Source organism: Globicephala melas, chromosome 20, assembly GCF_963455315.2.
Source record: "Globicephala melas chromosome 20, mGloMel1.2, whole genome shotgun sequence".
Lineage (NCBI taxonomy): Eukaryota > Metazoa > Chordata > Mammalia > Artiodactyla > Delphinidae > Globicephala > Globicephala melas.
The window spans coordinates 11,778,012-11,794,677 of NC_083333.1; the positions used below are offsets into that span (position 1 = coordinate 11,778,012).

A 16,666-nucleotide genomic window follows, 5' to 3' on the forward strand; every position below is an offset into this window, starting at 1 on the left:
TGCGCCACCACCGCCGGTGGGCCTGGGGCTCGCGGGAGGGGAAGGAGGAGGAGGAGGAGGAGGAGGGGGAGGTGGGGGAGGTGGTGGAGGTGGAAGCTGAAGCAGAGCGAGAGGCGGCCGCGGCGGGGCGGCTCGGCGGGGCGGCGCGCGGCCCAGAAGCGTTGGAATCCTGAATTGAGACGGCTACGCCTGAAGACAGCAGGAGTGGCGGGGCAGCCGCCGTCGCCGGAGAGATGAGCCGGGAAGCCTGAGGCCGGAGACGCCCGCCCTCGGGCCTGTCCGCCCGGCTTCCCCGCTCCCGGTGAGGACGCCCCCTCCCCTCCCCCCAGCTCTGCCACGGCCTCTCCCATTCCTGGACCCCATTCCTACCTAACCGGGGCCCAGGAGGCCCTCGAAGGGGCTTTTTAAGGCCCTTGCGCGCCGAGCCGCCCGAGCCCGTAGGATCCTACCGGTGCTGGGACGCATTCTGGTCCCCGGGACGGAGCAGGAGAGGGGGCTGGGCCAACCTAGCTCGGCTCAGTTCAGTCCCAGCGCGCCTCGATTCGCTGCCTAAGCGTCGCTTCGGTTCTGTTTCAGTTTCCTCTAAAATCATTCCCTTTCTATTAGATTTTACCACCTGAACCATGGACCTGGTATGGTTCCTTCCTGAGACTACCTGAGCATGCCCACACACCCCACTCATTCCACGGTGATGGAGACCTCTCTTCCCACTCTAGATCACGGTTTTCCTGCGGAAATTGTGTTCTCCTCAGGTGTCTCTGTACCATGTCAGGATTCCCGTACTGAGCCTTCTCCGTTATTAGGCTCTCAACTAGGACATTCCTGGTGGTACTAAAATAGAGAAGTGGAACCTGAAAATACTAGGTTTGATCTGGGGATCTGAGAAATAAGAGCCTCGAGGCCTGCCGCTTAGCCATTCTTCCTTGCCTCTATCTGGGCAGGAGAGAGATGATGGCACAGACTCTGAAGGGCACCTTGTGGACCATATTAACTAGGAAGATATGAAGTTAGGAGTTTTGAAGTTTTTTTCTCTTTTCCTTAGTTTATTTGCATTTGATTGCAGAAGAGGTGTGCTGAGGAAGAGAGGCAGAATCCGGGGTGTAGGATGTTTGGATTCTGACGCTCTAACCTTTGTTTTACAGGTTACTGGAAGATGAAAGAGACTATACAAGGGACCGGGTCTTGGGGGCCTGAGCCTCCTGGACCCGGCATAGCCCCAGCTTATTCAAGTCCCAGGCGGGAGCGTCTTCGTTGGCCCCCACCCCCCAAACCCCGACTCAAATCAGGTGGAGGGTTTGGGCCAGATCCTGGGTCAGGGACCACAGTGCCAACCAGACGCCTTCCTGTCCCTCGGCCCTCTTTTGATGCCTCAGCTAGTGAAGAGGAGGAAGAAGAAGAGGACGACGAGGATGAAGATGAGGAAGAGGAAGTGGCAGCTTGGAGGCTGCCCCCCAGATGGGGTCAGCTGGGAGCCTCCCAGCGGCCTCGCCCTCCCCGCCCTGCTCATCGGAAAACGTGTTCACAGCGCCGTCGCAGAGCTATGAGAGCCTTCCGGATGCTGCTCTACTCAAAAAGCACCTCGCTGACATTCCACTGGAAGCTTTGGGGGCGCCACCGGGGCCGGCGGCGGAGCCTTGCACACCCCAAGAACCATCTTTCACCCCAGGAAGGGGGTGTGACACCACAGGTGCCATCCCCCTGCTGTCGTTTTGACTCCCCCCGGGGACCACCTCCCCCCCGGCTGGGTCTGCTAGGTGCTCTCATGGCTGAGGATGGGGTGAGAGGGTCTCCACCAGTGCCCTCTGGGCCCCCCATGGAGGAAGATGGATTAAGGTGGACTCCAAAGTCTCCTCTGGATCCTGACTCGGGTAAGGTGGGAATGGGGCAGAGGAGGGCATGGGGAGAGCTAAGATCCTGGGAGACCAGGAGCCTCTTGCTGTGGTGAGAACTGGGGTCTAAGGAAAGTAGGAGGGCAGAGAGAGGGAGGGTCCAGAACAGCAGTGAAATGTCTTCAGCCCCGTTTTGAGTAGGAACTAAGTCTGGGAAGAGAGTCAAGGCCGGGATACAGGATCCATAGTAGGTGTCCTGTGCATAGATGAGAAAGGGAGTCGTGGTTTAGTGAAGTCAGTCATGTCTGCTTGAAGTCCCACTTCATGTGGCCTCTCAGGATAAGTGCCCCTGCGTGTACATTTCTAGAGAGTGCCGTTCTTATAGTGGTGGGATGGGATCTCTCTGAGTAGTGGAGTACATCACCTGGACAGTTGTGTGTGACATTCTCACTCAGAGTATTTCTCTTTCGGAGAACCCCACTAAACAACTTCAGGCTTTCTTTTTATTTATTTATTTATCTATTTTTTTAAAATGTTTGTTTATTTATTTTGGTTGTGCCGGGTCTGAGTTGCGGCAGGCTTTCTATTTCTTTATTAATTATTTGAGTATTTATCGAGCCTTTGTTGTATGCCAGGTACTATGCTAGGTGCTAAGCATAATAGTGGTGAGAAATATTTCTGAAATTTACATCTCTCTGAATTCCTAGTGTTTCTTGCTTTCCTCCTGTTTATGAGTACAGGCATACCTCATTTTATTGCGCTTCGCTTTATTGCAATGCAAAGACATTGCATTTTTACAAATTGAAGGTTTGCGGCAACATCGAATAGAGCAAGTTTGTCAGCGCCATTTTTCCAACAGTATTTGCTCAATTCATGCTTGTATCACGTTTTGATAATTCTCGCAATATTTCAAAGCCTCCACCCATGAAAAGATTACAACTCACTGAAGGCTCAGATGATAATTAGTATTTTTTAGCAGTGTTTTTTTTTAATATTTTTATTTTATTGGCATATAATTGATTTACAATGTTGTATTAGTTTCAGGGGTACAGCAAAGTGATTCAGTTATACATATACATATATTCATTCTTTTTTTAGATTCTTTTCTCATATAGGTTATCCCAGAATATTGAGTAGAGTTCCCTGTGCTGTATAGTATATCCATGTTGGTTATCTATATTATGTATAATAGTGTGTGTATGTTCATCCCAAGCTCCTGATTTATCCCTCCCCCCACACCGTTTCCCCTTTGGTAACCATAAAGTTTGTTTTTGATATCTGTAAGTCTGTTTCTGTTTTGTAAGTAAGTTCATTTTATCTTTTTTTTAATTAGGTTCCACATATGAGTGATATAGATACTTGTCTTTCTCTGTCTGACCTACTTTACTTCGTATGATAATCTTTAGGTCCATCCATGTTGCTGCAAATGGCATTATTTCATTCTTTTTTAAGGCTGAGTAATATTCCATTGTGTATATATACCACATTTTCTTTACCCATTCCTCTGTTGATGGACGTTTAGGTCGCTTCCATGTCTTGGCTATTGTAAATAGTGGTGCCAGGAACATTGGGGTGCATGTATCTTTTTGGATTATGGTTTTCTCTGGTTATATGCCCAGGTGTGGGATTGCTGGGTCATATGGTAGTTCTGTTTTTAGTTAAGGAACCTCCATACTGTTCTTCATAGTGGTTGTACCAATTTACATTCCCACCAGCAGTGTAGGAGGGTTCCCTTTTCTCCATCTCTAGCATTTATTGTTTGTAGACTTTTTGATGGTGGACATTCTGACTGGTGTGAGGTGATACCTCATTGTCGTTTTGATTTTCATTTCTCTGATAGTGATGTTGAGCATCTTTTCATGTGTAACAAAGTATTTTTAAATTAAGGTACGTACTTTTTTTTTTTAGACATACTGCTGTTGCACACTTAATAGATTATAGTAAGCATAAGTTTTACATGCACCGGGAAACCAAAAAGTTTGTGTGACTCGCTTTATTACATTATTCGCTTTATTGTAGTGGTCTGGAAGTGAATCCGCAATATCTCTGAGGTATGCCTGTAGTAACTTTTCCTCTCTGTCTTTTATAACTTCTTGGACATAATTATCTCGTGCTTTAGGGTTTTCATCCTTTAGAGTTTCTATTGGTAGATTTTGTTCCAATTCATCCTTTTTGTGGTCTTATAATTTGTGTGCATCATTTAATCTTCCCATTGGCCTTTGATCTGAGCCAGTTTCTTGCCTCCATTCTGTTTCCCCTGCCCTGCAGGCCTCCTCTCTTGTACTCTGCCCAACGGCTTTGGGGGACCACCTGGGCCAGAAGGGGAGCGAAGTCTGGCACCCCCTGATGCCAGCATCCTCATCAGCAATGTGTGCAGCATCGGGGACCATGTGGCCCAGGAGCTTTTTCAGGGCTCAGATTTGGGCACTGCAGAAGAGGCTGAGCGGCCTGGGGAGAAAGCTGGCCAGCACAGCCCCCTGCGGGAGGAGCATGTCACCTGTGTGCAGAGTAAGGAACCCTAGAGGATCTAGTCTCTTTCCCACAGCTGACTCCTAGATCAGAGTGTGGAGGCCTTACCTCACTCATCTCTCCCTCCTCCACTCAGGCATCTTGGATGAATTCCTTCAAACTTATGGCAGCCTCATCCCCCTCAGCACTGATGAGGTAGTAGAGAAACTGGAGGACATTTTCCAGCAGGAGTTCTCTACACCTTCCAGGTGAGACATGAAAGAGATGCTCTTTGGAAGAGGGCTGGGACCGGGGAGATGGGGTGAGAAAGCTGCTGCCTTTTCGGGGAGGAGGAGGGAGCTAGAACTGAGGGGAGGAATCTGCAGGCAAGGTGCCAAGCCCCTGTGAGCCAACCGGGAGGGGCTTTACGTGGGACCCTGAAATACCACGTGTACCTAAGTATTCATGTGCCTCTTACTGGGGAGTAAGCCTTTAGCAAGTCCTCAAAAGGACCCATGACTGAAAAAAAGAAAAAAAAAAAAAAAAAAGGTTAGTTTTAGATTCTTATTCTAGGCAGTAGAAGGTACTTCTGTGTGCCCTAGCCCCCTCGTCTCTTGTGTGACTCCACCCTTGGCCTACCCAGGAAGGGCCTGGTGCTGCAGCTGATCCAGTCATACCAGCGGATGCCAGGCAATGCCATGGTGAGGGGCTTCCGAGTTGCCTATAAGCGGCATGTGCTGACCATGGACGACCTGGGGACCTTATATGGACAGAACTGGCTCAATGACCAGGTAAGGAGGCGTGCAAAAACAGGCCCAAGAGGGGATTCAGGGAGCAGGGTGTCTGGGGCCCTCTGCATGGGGGAGCCCTGTACCCATGCCACACCCTCCATGGCAAGTGGCCTCCCATCTTCTCCCCAGGTGATGAACATGTATGGAGACCTCGTCATGGACACGGTCCCTGAAAAGGTAGGCCTAACCAGATATTTCAGTCCCTGGAAGAACTCCCGCAGTTTTAAGCAGCTTTTTCAGTCCCTTTCATCTCTTCCATTTTACATAAAGAGGGTCTTTCTCTCTGGGGAGAGGCAGTAGAAGGTAATTTGTTCAATTCAAATCTGTAATCTTGGTCCTGAACTTAACAATTTTAGTCCTTTCCTCCAGTCTGTAGTGTTTTTCCCCTATGGCTAACCCCACAGATTGGGGTGGGAAGCTATAAGATGAGGTTAAAAATAGTTTGTTTTTACCCTCGGTGAGTTGGACTAGAGTTTGTTGAAACCAGTCCTCAGAGCCATAATGAAATGGAGTGGGCTGGGGAGAGGACACTTAGCAGGAGGGCCTGAGGTCTTTTAATTCCATCCAGTTCTTTTGTATCATTGGCACAGGTGCATTTCTTCAACAGTTTCTTCTATGATAAACTCCGTACCAAGGGTTATGATGGGGTGAAAAGGTGGACCAAAAACGTGAGTTATGAATTCACATCTACTTGTGTAACACCTTGCCTCTAAAGAAGAGTTCTGTTTCCTGTGAGCCCTTTCCTCAATCCTGTTCATTCAAACTTTCAAGTATTTATTAAATGTCTTCTGTGTGCCAGGTGCTGTTCTGGGCACTAAGGATACAGTATTAAATAAATAAAACTTCTTGCCTTTATGGGGTGAGAGTAAATATGCAAGTTAAATTTCAGCTAGTGGTAAGTGCTGTGAGCAAATTAAAACAGTAATGTGGTAACATGGGGGTGGGTACTTTAGATTGGGTGGTCTGGGAAGGCCTCTGTTAGCTGAGACTTGAATGACAAGGAGCTAACCCTGTGCAGATCTGGGGCAAGGGTGTTCTAAGCAAAGGGGACAGCAAGTACATGGGACACAAAGTGAGAAAACGTTTGAGGGTCAGAGGGCCTGTGTGGTTGGAGCAGAGTGAGCAAAGGGAAAACGATAGAAAATTTGGTCAGAGAGTAGATAACGTGAGGCATGGAGGGTAGATTTTTTTTTTTTAATAAATAAATTTATTTATTTTGGGCTGCATTGGGTCTTTGTTGCTGTGCACGGGCTTTCTCTAGTTGTGGCGAGTGGGGGCTGCTCTTCATTGCACTGCGCGGGCTTCTCATTGTAGTGGCTTCTCTCGTTGCAGAGCACGGGCTCTAGGTGCGCGGGCTTCAGTAGTTGTGGCGCACAGGCTTAGTTGCTCCGCGGCATGTGGGATCTTCCTGGACCAGGGATCAAACCTGCGTTTCCTGCATTGGCAGGTGGATTCTTAACCACTGCGCCACCAGGGAAGTCCCGAAGTGAGGGTAGATCTTATTCTTTGTGTTCTGAGAAGCCATTGAAGAGTTTTAAGCAGGGTGGGAAGTGCCTCATGTTTTAAACTCCTGTTTCAATGATAGATTGAAAGAGGCAAGAGTGGAAGCAGGCAGGCTAAATGGAGTAGCTGAGAAGTCCAGATGAGAAACTTGGACCAGAGTGGTAAAGGTAGAAATAGAAGTAGTTTTATCTAGGATAAATTTTGCCAGTAGAACCAATAGGACTTTCTGATGGATTGGACATGAGAAATGAATAAAAGATAAGATTCAAGGGATGATGCTTAGGTTTTTGGCCTAAGTTCCTGGGTAAAATAATGAAGGGGAAGGGGAGCCAACTTGGCGGTGGGGGGGGAGTTCTTTTCCCCTGTCCAGTTAGTTTACCTGCCGTCTGATTCAAAGGCCAGGAAATATCTATAGTGAGTTAGGGCCGTTGACTCCAGCATTTCTTAATTCCTGTCTCCAGGTTCAAGAGCTTACACCCGCAGGGACCTGGCAGGCCTTCTTCTGGTAGAGGCAGGGTGACATGCAGTGGAAAGAACTTGGCTTTCTATATGCCGGTGTTTAAATCCCACCTCTGCCATTTCTTACTTCTGTGACCTTGAGCAAGTGACTTTACTTTTCCAAGCCACAGTTTCCTGATGCGATCTTTCTCAGAGGATTGTTGTGAGTGTTAACTGATTGAGCATCTATTAGGTGCCATGCGTTGTTCTTAGTGTATCATGGATATTAATTAATCTGTATAACAAACAGGTGAGGGTAGGTACTGTTATTTTCACCCTCTTACAGAAAAGGGAACTGAGGTACAGAGAGTTATTAAGTAGCTTGCCTGTGGTCATACGCTAATAAATGGAAGAGCTGGGTTTGAACCCTGAGAGTCTGGCTCCAGGATCCTGAGCCTGGGTTCTTAGCTACTAAACACTTGTGCCTTTAATGTGTGTAAAGTACCTGGCCCTGTCCTGGGCTCTGTTTGTTGTGCGCCACCTCCTCCGTCCTGCTTTCCTCCTTAAGCCCAAGAATCCAGACATCCAGATGCTGAGCCTTGCCTCGCAGTCTAGGGGCTGGGTATTGAGTTCTCCCACTTGGCTCCTTGCCTGCTTCTCCTTCAGAACCCTCCTGGCAATAGGCAGGATTCCTGTGCTGTCTTTCCTGACCTCCAGCACTGCTTCCTTAGGTGGACATCTTCAATAAAGAGCTACTGCTAATCCCCATCCACCTGGAGGTGCATTGGTCCCTCATCTCTGTTGACGTGAGGCGGCGCACCATCACCTATTTTGATTCGCAGCGCACCCTGAACCGCCGCTGCCCTAAGGTTTGAGAGGGAACGGGAAAGATGGGCAGAATGTGGGGAGGAGATCCAGTGGCAAGGCATTTCAGGCAGAAGGGTGGGTTTGGAGGCTCTGAGGAGCAACCTGGGCTTGCTGCCTGTGACCACCACAACTTGGGTTCAGTTGGGAAATGTAGGGGCATCACTTCCTCCTTTTCTCCATCTACATAGCATATTGCCAAGTATCTACAGGCAGAGGCAGTGAAGAAAGACCGGCTGGATTTCCACCAGGGCTGGAAAGGTTACTTCAAGATGGTCAGTTTCTAGAGGAGGGTTATGGGGGCGGTTTTGGGGGCATGGTAGGAGGCAGAAGTTGAAGCCATACATGTAGGGTCTCCTCTAGAAGGGCTTACCTTCTTTTTATTCTCTAGAATGTGGCCAGGCAGAATAATGACAGTGACTGCGGTGCCTTTGTGTTGCAGGTAAGCAGATACCAGTTGGGTTAAAGAGCTGGGAGGGAGGCGGGAAGCTGTCTCTCATTTGGCTCACAGCCACTTAGGGAGCGGGAGTAAGCTTCTGTGTTAGAATGCAGAAACCCTGATTTCATTGTCCTCTCTTGGTTTCGCCATACTGCATTGGGACTGGGTGTGTGGTCCTTGGTCTCTGGGCCTGATATAGCTGCCTCCTGATCCCCTAACGCAAAGTATTTTCTCTGTTAACACTAGGTGTTTTATGTATCAAATAGGAACACTGGCTTTAGAGTCAGACTTCTTTTGAGCCCCAGTCTATGGGACCTTGGCTTCCTTTGTGAAATGGGAATGTTCTCGGAAAGATCCAGTGAGATGTGTATCATACAAAATATGTAGCACAGGTCCTGACTTGGGGGGGTGCTCAGTAGATGGTTCTCATGGCCTGCTTTGTTAACACCCAGTATTGCAAGCACCTGGCCCTGTCTCAGCCATTCAGCTTCACTCAGCAGGACATGCCCAAACTTCGTCGGCAGATCTACAAGGAGCTGTGTCACTGCAAACTCACTGTGTGAGCCTCGTATTCCAGGCCTCAAGCCCATTCATTAATGGGCAGGGGGACATGGGAGACCCTTCCTTCCCAAGAAACTCCAGTTCCCTTTGTCTCTAGCCTCTTCCCACCCAATTCCCTTTGGATTTTCATATTTAAATGTTTTAATTGATTTCTGTATTTTTTTTTTCTTTGAGAGAATATTTGTTGATTTCTGATGTTCAGGGGTTGGCCATGGAAAATCCCCTTTTTCCTTCTGTCTACAGGGGAGTATGGCCTTGTGGCCTGGGTGGGGCAGTCATCTCCCTTCCATGTGCAGGGCTGGGGGGCAGCAAAATCTGTGCTGGGGTGGTGGGCGGGCAATGGGATTACTGCCTGCCAGATCTTCAAACATTTTTTTATATATATATATATATAAATACCATGGTCCTTCTCTGGTCAATAAAGGATCCTTTGGAGATACATAGTGGTGGTCTTCCTTAAGGGGCCTCAAACTAGTGGATATGCTCTCCGGCTTTCCTCCAGTCAATGCTGTTAGCTACCCTTTCATGGGTCTTGAGACTTCCCCGGGGGGCCAGCTTTCCATCCCTGGCTCAGACAGTGCCAAGACCATGTCTTCAACCAAAAGAATCCCCCAGCAGGGGGAGCCAGGGCTGGAAGGAGGGAGAGTAGGTAAGCCTCAAAAATACGGGAGCTTGAGAGGTGCTGAAGTTGGGAAAACAGCATACTTAAGGGAGCCCACCAAGATTCATGACAGCAACCCCAAATGCTCTTAAGCCCGTTACGTCAGTTCCTTCATCCTTTCTCCCTCCAGCCCGGGGGTATGGTGGCCCTTGATTCCATTATCCCTGTACATTCGGAGTTGGTGTCCGATTTATCTTTGCTGCAGGAGAGAACAAAATTAAATGTGGGTCCAGTGGAGACCTGGAGCAGAGGTAGAAGGAAGTGCTGGTCCCGGGAGCCCGGAAGTCCCTGGAGGCTGAAACCTCGCCCCCCTTGCGTGATAGGGTCTGCTAGGCCACATGACCAGGGCACTCTCGCCTCCGCACGTGTAGGGGTGCAGGGCACCAAGATGGCTGCCAGGCCTCGAGGCCTGAGTCCTGTATGTCACTTCCGTACCGGCAAGAAAGGCGGGCCCTTTAGCCAATGAGGCCGCGGGGCGGGCCTTCACCTTGATAGGCACTCAAGCTATCCAATGGTGGCTGCGTGCCAGAGCGCCGACGAATGAACGTCACGCCGGGTTGCTGAGCGGCGGCAGGCGGAGCCGAGGAAACCAAGCCAATGCGATGGCTGGGGCGGGGTTGGGCTCCCTATAAGTTGTCGATAGGCGGGCACTCCGCCCTAGTTTCTAAGGATCATGTCTGCGAGTCAGGATTCCCGGTAAGAAAGACATTTGCAAGAGATTGTGGCTACTTACCCTGCTGTCCCTTCCGAGGACCCCACCGGGGGAAGCTGAGGTCCACCGCCCTAGGCCCCCCCAGGGTTGCGGGGCGAGCAAGCCGGGAGCACCCGTGGGAGGGGGCGGTGAGGGGCGGGTCCACGGCCGACGTTGCCGCCAGGGCCTAGGTAGAGGCCGAGGACGGCCCAGGTTTCGGGGCTCAGCGCGCGAGGTGAGCTACGAGGGCTCGACCGACGAGGTGCGCGAAGCCCCGGCGTTGAGTCGGGCGGCGAGGTGGCAACCTGGCGTGGAAAAGAGAGGTAGAGGCGACCGTGCGTGGCCCGGAGCCGCCGGCCCGGTTGCCTCACTGCCGGAGGGCTCGCGCGATCGGGATTCTGGAGGATTCTGATGGTACCACTCGCCGAAGGCGGGGGTGCCTGCGTCCTCAAATCCAGTCGCTGAGTCGCGTGGAGCTGTGGGTCGGGGTAGAAGAAGCCGGCCGTTCTGTGTGCTGGTTTTCTTGACGGCCAGGACCGACCCTAACCCCGAGGAGCGGCCGCGTGAGGCACCAGGAGCCCACCCGGCGCCGGGCGGGCGGGTCCATTTTGCCGCACAAGCCGGGCAATTGGCAAACTGCGGATGGTCAGGTCCATTTTCCTTCGGGGGTGAGCGGCCTGAGGTATGGGAGGGCGACGCCATTTCGCGACGGGGCGGGCGGGATGTGGTTTGTTCCGGGGTGGGGGGGGACGCCGCCGAGTGGTCGAGGGAGCAAGCACATGGCGTCCCGAGGTGTTCCCCTCCCCCAGTCCGTTTCGCTTCTAAGTGTTGTGCAATCTCCCCCTTTGCTAGCTCGACTGGGGCTCATTGTGCGCGAGGCCGCCACCGCCCGCGGCCTCCTACATCCGGGCACTGCGAGGGGGGGAGATGGGCTCGAGGGAGTGGGGGAGGGCGCGAGCTGCATGACGTGGGGGGAAGGGGATGTCCTACCCTGGCATCTGGGGAGGAGAGGGCGGGACTTCCGGCGGGCAGGGGCCACGGTGGGAGGTGCACGCGTTTGGGCTTGGAGCGTCAGGCTCAGGACACGTGGGCCCGGAGGCAGGCACCACCTCCGCGCCCCTTAAGCGCAGATTGGTTCCTTCCAGCCTCTGGGTCTTCTAGGAAGGTTACTCTATCATGTCGGGGTCGGCTTGACTTGAGCCGCTCCCGAGATGGGGCCTGACTCAGTTGTAAAATAACTATTATGTTTTCTTGGGAACACGTGGGGCTTGGACTAGGGAGTGAAGGCTGATGGCATCATGCAAAGTTGGTTTGCTGCTAGGAAGAGGGTGGTTGTCAGGATTTCTACATACTGTATTTTTAAACCGACAGATCTAGAGACAACGGCCCCGATGGGATGGAACCCGAAGGCGTCATCGAGGTGAGGTTGGACCCCTCCCACCATTATCCTTTAACTCTGGCAAAAGCGGTGCCACTAGCATTGTTCTTTGGCTTTTGAAGTGGTGGTTTAGTGAATACACCAGTGATTGAAACCCAGGATTCAGCTGTACTACGTAACATAAAACTCCCAGGTAGTTAGACACGACACCTTAACTCCCTTGCAGAAATTTGTTTACAGTTTTTAAAGTGTGTTTAAAACAGGTCACTCAGATTCTGTTCTCCTTTCTACAACATCTAGGTTCACTGTTTACAAGTGGGCTGGCCCCTTAGGGGGGTTTCCCAGGTCGTGTAGAACTATCAACCATCTGGCTTCCATGGGGAGAAGAGAGGTTGTGGGCTCTGAAGCTGGTGCAGGCACCAGGTCCTGTTTACTCCAATGTAAGAGCACAGCCCTATTTCTCCTACTTGAATTTGTTTTCTACAGAGTAACTGGAATGAGATTGTTGACAGCTTTGATGACATGAACCTTTCGGAGTCACTCCTCCGTGGCATCTACGCCTATGGTTTTGAGAAGCCCTCTGCCATCCAGCAGCGAGCCATTCTTCCTTGTATCAAGGGTAAGACCCTTCTGCCCCAGAACAAGTTCTGGACTGTCCCTGGCCTGGGTAGAGTGGCGCCTGGTTGGTGGTGCCTGTCTTATATCAGCCAGGGACAAAGTAACTCCTTGTTTATCCCAGCTTGGCTTTTGGTTTGTGCCCATGTCTGGTTCATGCCCTGGAAACATGGATTGCTGGTTTAATTTCAACAAGGTAGTGTTTTAGGCAGATCATGCTGGTTTTTTACAGCTGTATTTCTAGCCCAATTTTGTGCAGTACTAAATGGCTGAAACCTGGCCTGATTGTCCAGATCTGTTCTTGTTTGGATACTGTGTTGTCATGTAGACTCTGAAGCACTTATTGCTGGGCACAAATCTCTATTGGTTGCTTACTGATCTCATTCAGCAGGGCTGTTGAATGTCTCACAAGTCTAAAGAATGCTTTCTACCATATAAAATTTCTCTCCTAATTTGTGTTTAGGTTATGATGTGATCGCTCAAGCCCAATCTGGGACTGGGAAAACGGCCACTTTTGCCATATCAATTTTGCAGCAGATTGAATTGGATCTAAAGGCCACCCAGGCCTTGGTCCTGGCACCCACTAGAGAGTTGGCTCAGCAGGTGAGTTTACCTTTCTTCCCCTGAAGGACTTATTTAGTAAGTGGTTAACATGAACCAGAAATCAGAAGTTGTGCTCCAACTCCTACCACTTTTGGAAGAACTGAAGTATGGGGAAAAGAGATGTTATAAAGTCAGTTGATGACTTTTATGTTTCAAGACTTAGTAGGTTAGTTGTAAGCTTTTTCCTCACCAAACACTGTAAGCATCCCTTACTCCACCCATTTCCTGAGTCAGACGGGGAAGGCTGCTGGGTGGAGCCTGGCTGGCTGGGCAAGTTTGGCTGTTCTATGAAGAAAAACCCCTGGCAATGGGCAAAGAGACACCTGATTGGTGGTGGTGCTCTTGAATCAGTCAGGGGCAAAGCAGATGTCTAGTCCTTTCTTCATCGTAGCTTGATGCCTGGGTTGGTGGCCAGAGCTGTTTCATGGCTGGGGCACATAAAATGTTGGGCTATTTCCTGGGTCTTGGAGGGGAAAAAAATCAGAAACACTTGTCTCATAAGTTGATTACTGAGTTTAGGGGAATGTATTCTTACAGTGTCCTACGGAGGTATCATGGTCATTCTGTGCCTAACTTCTGAACAAAGGCAGTGTGAGCAAGAAGTTACAGTAGAGCTCCACTCGAGGGCCCTTAACGTTTAGAACATGCTTTAAGAGTGAACATGCTGGGCTTCCCTGGTGGCGCAGTGGTTGAGAGTCCGCCTGCCGATGCAGGGGACACGGGTTCGTGCCCTGGTCTGGGAAGATCCCACATGCTGCGGAGTGGCTGGGCCCCGTGAACCATGGCCGCTGAGCCTGCGCGTCCGGAGCCTGTGCTCCACGGCAGGAGAGGCCGCAACAGTGAGAGGCCCGTGTACCGCAAAAAAAAAAAAGAAGTGAGCTTAATAGTGTTTGTCTCAGAGCTGGAAAGAATAAAATACGTAGCACTTAAAATGGTGCCTGGCAGTTGTGGCTACAAGCACTTATGTTTTTCTGGTTCAGATACAGAAGGTAGTTATGGCCTTAGGAGATTACATGGGTGCCTCGTGCCATGCCTGCATTGGGGGTACCAATGTGCGTGCTGAGGTGCAGAAGCTGCAGATGGAAGCTCCCCATATCATCGTGGGTACCCCAGGTCGTGTGTTCGACATGCTTAACCGGAGATACTTGTGTGAGTGTACAATTTTCTAGCTCTCTGGGTCACTTCCTATCCATGCCTTTCCAGTTTCTTAACGTGGCCACAATTTGATTCCCAATGATATCCTCTGAGAGTTGCTCTGTGATGAACCCCATGCGTGTCATCTGAGCCTGGCTTCCCTGTCATCTCAGCCCATGTAGTGTTCTACTTCCCAGGGCTATTGTCTGGCCTGGCAAGGGGGTCCCAGGCAGAGGATCAGTCTTTGTCTTCTGAGAGCAGACCACCTGTCCCTGTTTTTTTTATTGGGAAAGTTAGGGGTAGTTCACACTTCTCTAGTAACTACCTGTTGGTGTTTTTCTTTCTGCAGCTCCCAAATACATCAAGATGTTTGTACTGGATGAAGCTGATGAAATGTTAAGCCGTGGGTTCAAGGACCAGATCTATGACATATTCCAAAAGCTCAATAGCAACACCCAGGTGAGGAGGACATTGGAGTCTTGCTCGCATGGCTGACAGTTGCTTTGTGTAGGTTGTGGTGTGTTGCTTTGTGTAGGTTGTGGTGTGCTTGGGGTGATGATGGAGCATTATCAAGTGCCAAAGGAGGGACTTCCCTGGCAGTCCAGGGGTTAAGACCTGGCACTTCCAATGCAAGGGGTATGGATTCGATCCCTGCTCAAGGAACTAAGATCCTACATGCCACGTGTTGTGGCCAAAAAGTTAAAAAAAAAAAAAAAATTTGGATGATATCCAGACATGTAAAAAACCCAAAAGTGCCAGGGGAACCATGGAGTTCTGGAGTATCCCCTACCCTGAGACTGCTTTTTTTTTCCATTAGGTGGTTTTGCTGTCAGCTACAATGCCTTCCGATGTGCTTGAGGTGACCAAGAAGTTCATGAGGGACCCAATTAGGATTCTTGTCAAGAAAGAAGAGTTGACGCTGGAGGGTATCCGCCAATTCTACATCAATGTGGAACGAGAGGTGGGGCCCAGTGCAGGAGGCGGGCCTGGTGGTAAGTTGTTGGGTATAGCCCCTGACTGATCTCCTCCCCCCACCCCACCAGGAGTGGAAACTGGACACACTGTGTGACTTGTATGAAACCCTGACCATCACCCAGGCAGTCATCTTCATCAACACCCGAAGGAAGGTGGATTGGCTCACTGAGAAAATGCATGCCCGAGACTTCACGGTCTCTGCCATGGTGAGGTTTCTCCACCTTGTTTTACCAGCAGAGTCACATGTCAGGGTCCTACTCACAGGCAGTTCTCTCAGAACCAATGCACCTATTTGTAACACCGTTACACTGTTCTATTTCCTGTTCTAGCACGGAGATATGGACCAAAAAGAACGAGACGTTATCATGAGGGAGTTCCGCTCTGGCTCTAGCAGAGTATTGATTACCACTGACCTGCTGGTAAGTAGAAGGGCATTTGGACAAGAGGGGAGGGAAGATGGGAGAATCCAAGGTGATTCCCTCTTCCAAGGGGCCTGCTAGTGCCCCTCTTCAGGAAAGTAGCAACTTGGAATAAAATCTGGCACGCCTCTGGTTTCTGGGGAGAGGGGATGTTTGTTTCCTTGCCTTCCTTTGGCTGCCTACATGTATGCTTAAGTCTCTTTCTGGATAGACTTAGGGTGTCCTCTCATTCACACACTGAAGCTGCCTTTTTTCTGGACACAGGCCAGAGGCATCGATGTGCAGCAGGTTTCCTTAGTCATCAACTATGACCTCCCCACCAACAGGGAAAACTACATCCACAGGTAAATGCAGATCTGGACTGTTAACCAGCCCAGCCCCCTCCTGCCCAATCCTCCCTGCAGGGAAGCGTCTTATTTACTCTTTAATCCTCACTTATTCTAAGGTGTCCTTGTTTTCCAGAATCGGTCGAGGTGGCCGTTTTGGCCGTAAGGGTGTGGCTATTAACATGGTGACAGAAGAAGACAAGAGGACTCTTCGAGACATTGAGACCTTCTACAACACCTCCATTGAGGAGATGCCCCTCAATGTTGCTGACCTCATCTGAGATGGGCTGTTCTGCTACCTAGCCCCAGCCAGGGCTCAGTCCTTGGGGGGCACTGAGGAGCAGCAGGAGGGGGGAGGGAAGGGAGTCAAGGGATGGACATCTTGTCATTTTTTTCTTTTTTTTTTTCTTTGAATAAATGTCACTTTTTGAGGCAAAAGAAGGAACCGTGAACATTTTAGACACCCTTTTCTTTGGGGTAGGCGCCGTCTCTTCTCCCCAAAACACTAATCCAGTTCCCTAACCTAGTCAACCTCCAAACCCCAGAGGCTCTCCCCACCCCACCTGAATTCCTCTGAAAATGATTCAGTCCACCTCATTTGCTGGACCAAATCTGGAGGGAGAACCCCCGAGTTAGGTGGCCCAGGGGGTTGTCCCCAGGTGGGGGGAGTAGGGGAGAGAAAATGGTAGCCATTTTTACATTGTTTTGTATAGTATTTATTGATTCAGGAAACAAAGACAAAATTCTGAATAAAATGACTTGGAAACTGCCTGCCTTGGCTTGTCATTTCTTACCTCCCCTTCCCTCCCATCTGCTACTGGGTACAGCTCTACTGCCTTCTGTTGAGCTTTTTTTGTTGTTGACTGGAAAATGGTCGTGTTAACTGGATAATATGACCTTTCTGGAAGGGGCTGGGCAAAGACCATCGTAAGTACCTCATGTGTCTCAGCAAAGAGGAAGCAACAGGACTTCCCTGGTGGCGCAGTTGTAG

General features: G+C 50.2%; 2 protein-coding genes and 4 non-coding genes across 7 annotated transcripts; all 6 read left to right on the top strand.

The window, feature by feature from the left end:
• Nucleotides 1-79: 79 nt before the first annotated feature.
• SENP3 (SUMO specific peptidase 3) lies at nt 80-9,297 on the top strand. The gene is made up of 11 exons (XM_030861585.3): nt 80-301; nt 1,143-1,868; nt 4,098-4,337; nt 4,435-4,546; nt 4,921-5,068; nt 5,198-5,245; nt 5,659-5,736; nt 7,741-7,878; nt 8,065-8,148; nt 8,265-8,315; nt 8,765-9,297. Exons 2-11 carry the CDS (start codon nt 1,154-1,156, stop codon nt 8,873-8,875), a joined length of 1,725 nt encoding a protein of 574 aa, XP_030717445.1. The 5' UTR covers nt 80-301; nt 1,143-1,153; the 3' UTR covers nt 8,876-9,297.
• Nucleotides 9,298-10,123: 826 nt separating this feature from the next.
• EIF4A1 (eukaryotic translation initiation factor 4A1) lies at nt 10,124-16,446 on the top strand. 2 transcript variants are annotated; one of them, XM_030861586.2, is made up of 11 exons: nt 10,124-10,230; nt 11,597-11,645; nt 12,090-12,222; nt 12,682-12,821; nt 13,802-13,970; nt 14,305-14,414; nt 14,773-14,916; nt 14,999-15,136; nt 15,260-15,349; nt 15,614-15,693; nt 15,812-16,446. In XM_030861586.2, exons 1-11 carry the CDS (start codon nt 10,208-10,210, stop codon nt 15,954-15,956), a joined length of 1,221 nt encoding a protein of 406 aa, XP_030717446.1. In that variant the 5' UTR covers nt 10,124-10,207; the 3' UTR covers nt 15,957-16,446. The 2 variants fall into 2 exon arrangements, with proteins under 2 accessions (XP_030717446.1, XP_069900584.1); XM_070044483.1 differs by lacking the exon at nt 10,124-10,230 and adding an exon at nt 10,287-10,907.
• On the top strand, nt 12,257-12,391 carry LOC115856224 (small nucleolar RNA SNORA48). The gene has a single exon (XR_004040747.1). It is a non-coding gene; the product is annotated as a small nucleolar RNA SNORA48 (small nucleolar RNA).
• On the top strand, nt 13,118-13,262 carry LOC115856225 (small nucleolar RNA SNORA48). Its single transcript, XR_004040748.1, has one exon. It is a non-coding gene; the product is annotated as a small nucleolar RNA SNORA48 (small nucleolar RNA).
• LOC115856233 (small nucleolar RNA SNORD10) lies at nt 14,074-14,214 on the top strand. Its single transcript, XR_004040755.1, has one exon. It is a non-coding gene; the product is annotated as a small nucleolar RNA SNORD10 (small nucleolar RNA).
• LOC115856218 (small nucleolar RNA SNORA67) lies at nt 15,395-15,536 on the top strand. The gene has a single exon (XR_004040741.1). It is a non-coding gene; the product is annotated as a small nucleolar RNA SNORA67 (small nucleolar RNA).
• Nucleotides 16,447-16,666: the final 220 nt, after the last annotated feature.

What these genes read in the sequence shown, in the direction of transcription:
- SENP3 (XM_030861585.3), top strand. Translation starts at nt 1,154, where the DNA reads ATGAAAGAGACTATACAAGGGACCGGGTCTTGGGGGCCTGAGCCTCCT. An exon ending in AGAACTGGCTCAATGACCAG is followed by an intron (nt 5,069 to 5,197) that starts GTAAGGAGGCGT and finishes TCTTCTCCCCAG; the next exon opens with GTGATGAACATGTATGGAGA. An exon ending in TGAAAAGGTGGACCAAAAAC is followed by an intron (nt 5,737 to 7,740) that starts GTGAGTTATGAA and finishes CTGCTTCCTTAG; the next exon opens with GTGGACATCTTCAATAAAGA.
- EIF4A1 (XM_030861586.2), top strand. Translation starts at nt 10,208, where the DNA reads ATGTCTGCGAGTCAGGATTCCCG. An exon ending in AACCCGAAGGCGTCATCGAG is followed by an intron (nt 11,646 to 12,089) that starts GTGAGGTTGGAC and finishes TGTTTTCTACAG; the next exon opens with AGTAACTGGAATGAGATTGT. An exon ending in TGATTACCACTGACCTGCTG is followed by an intron (nt 15,350 to 15,613) that starts GTAAGTAGAAGG and finishes TTCTGGACACAG; the next exon opens with GCCAGAGGCATCGATGTGCA.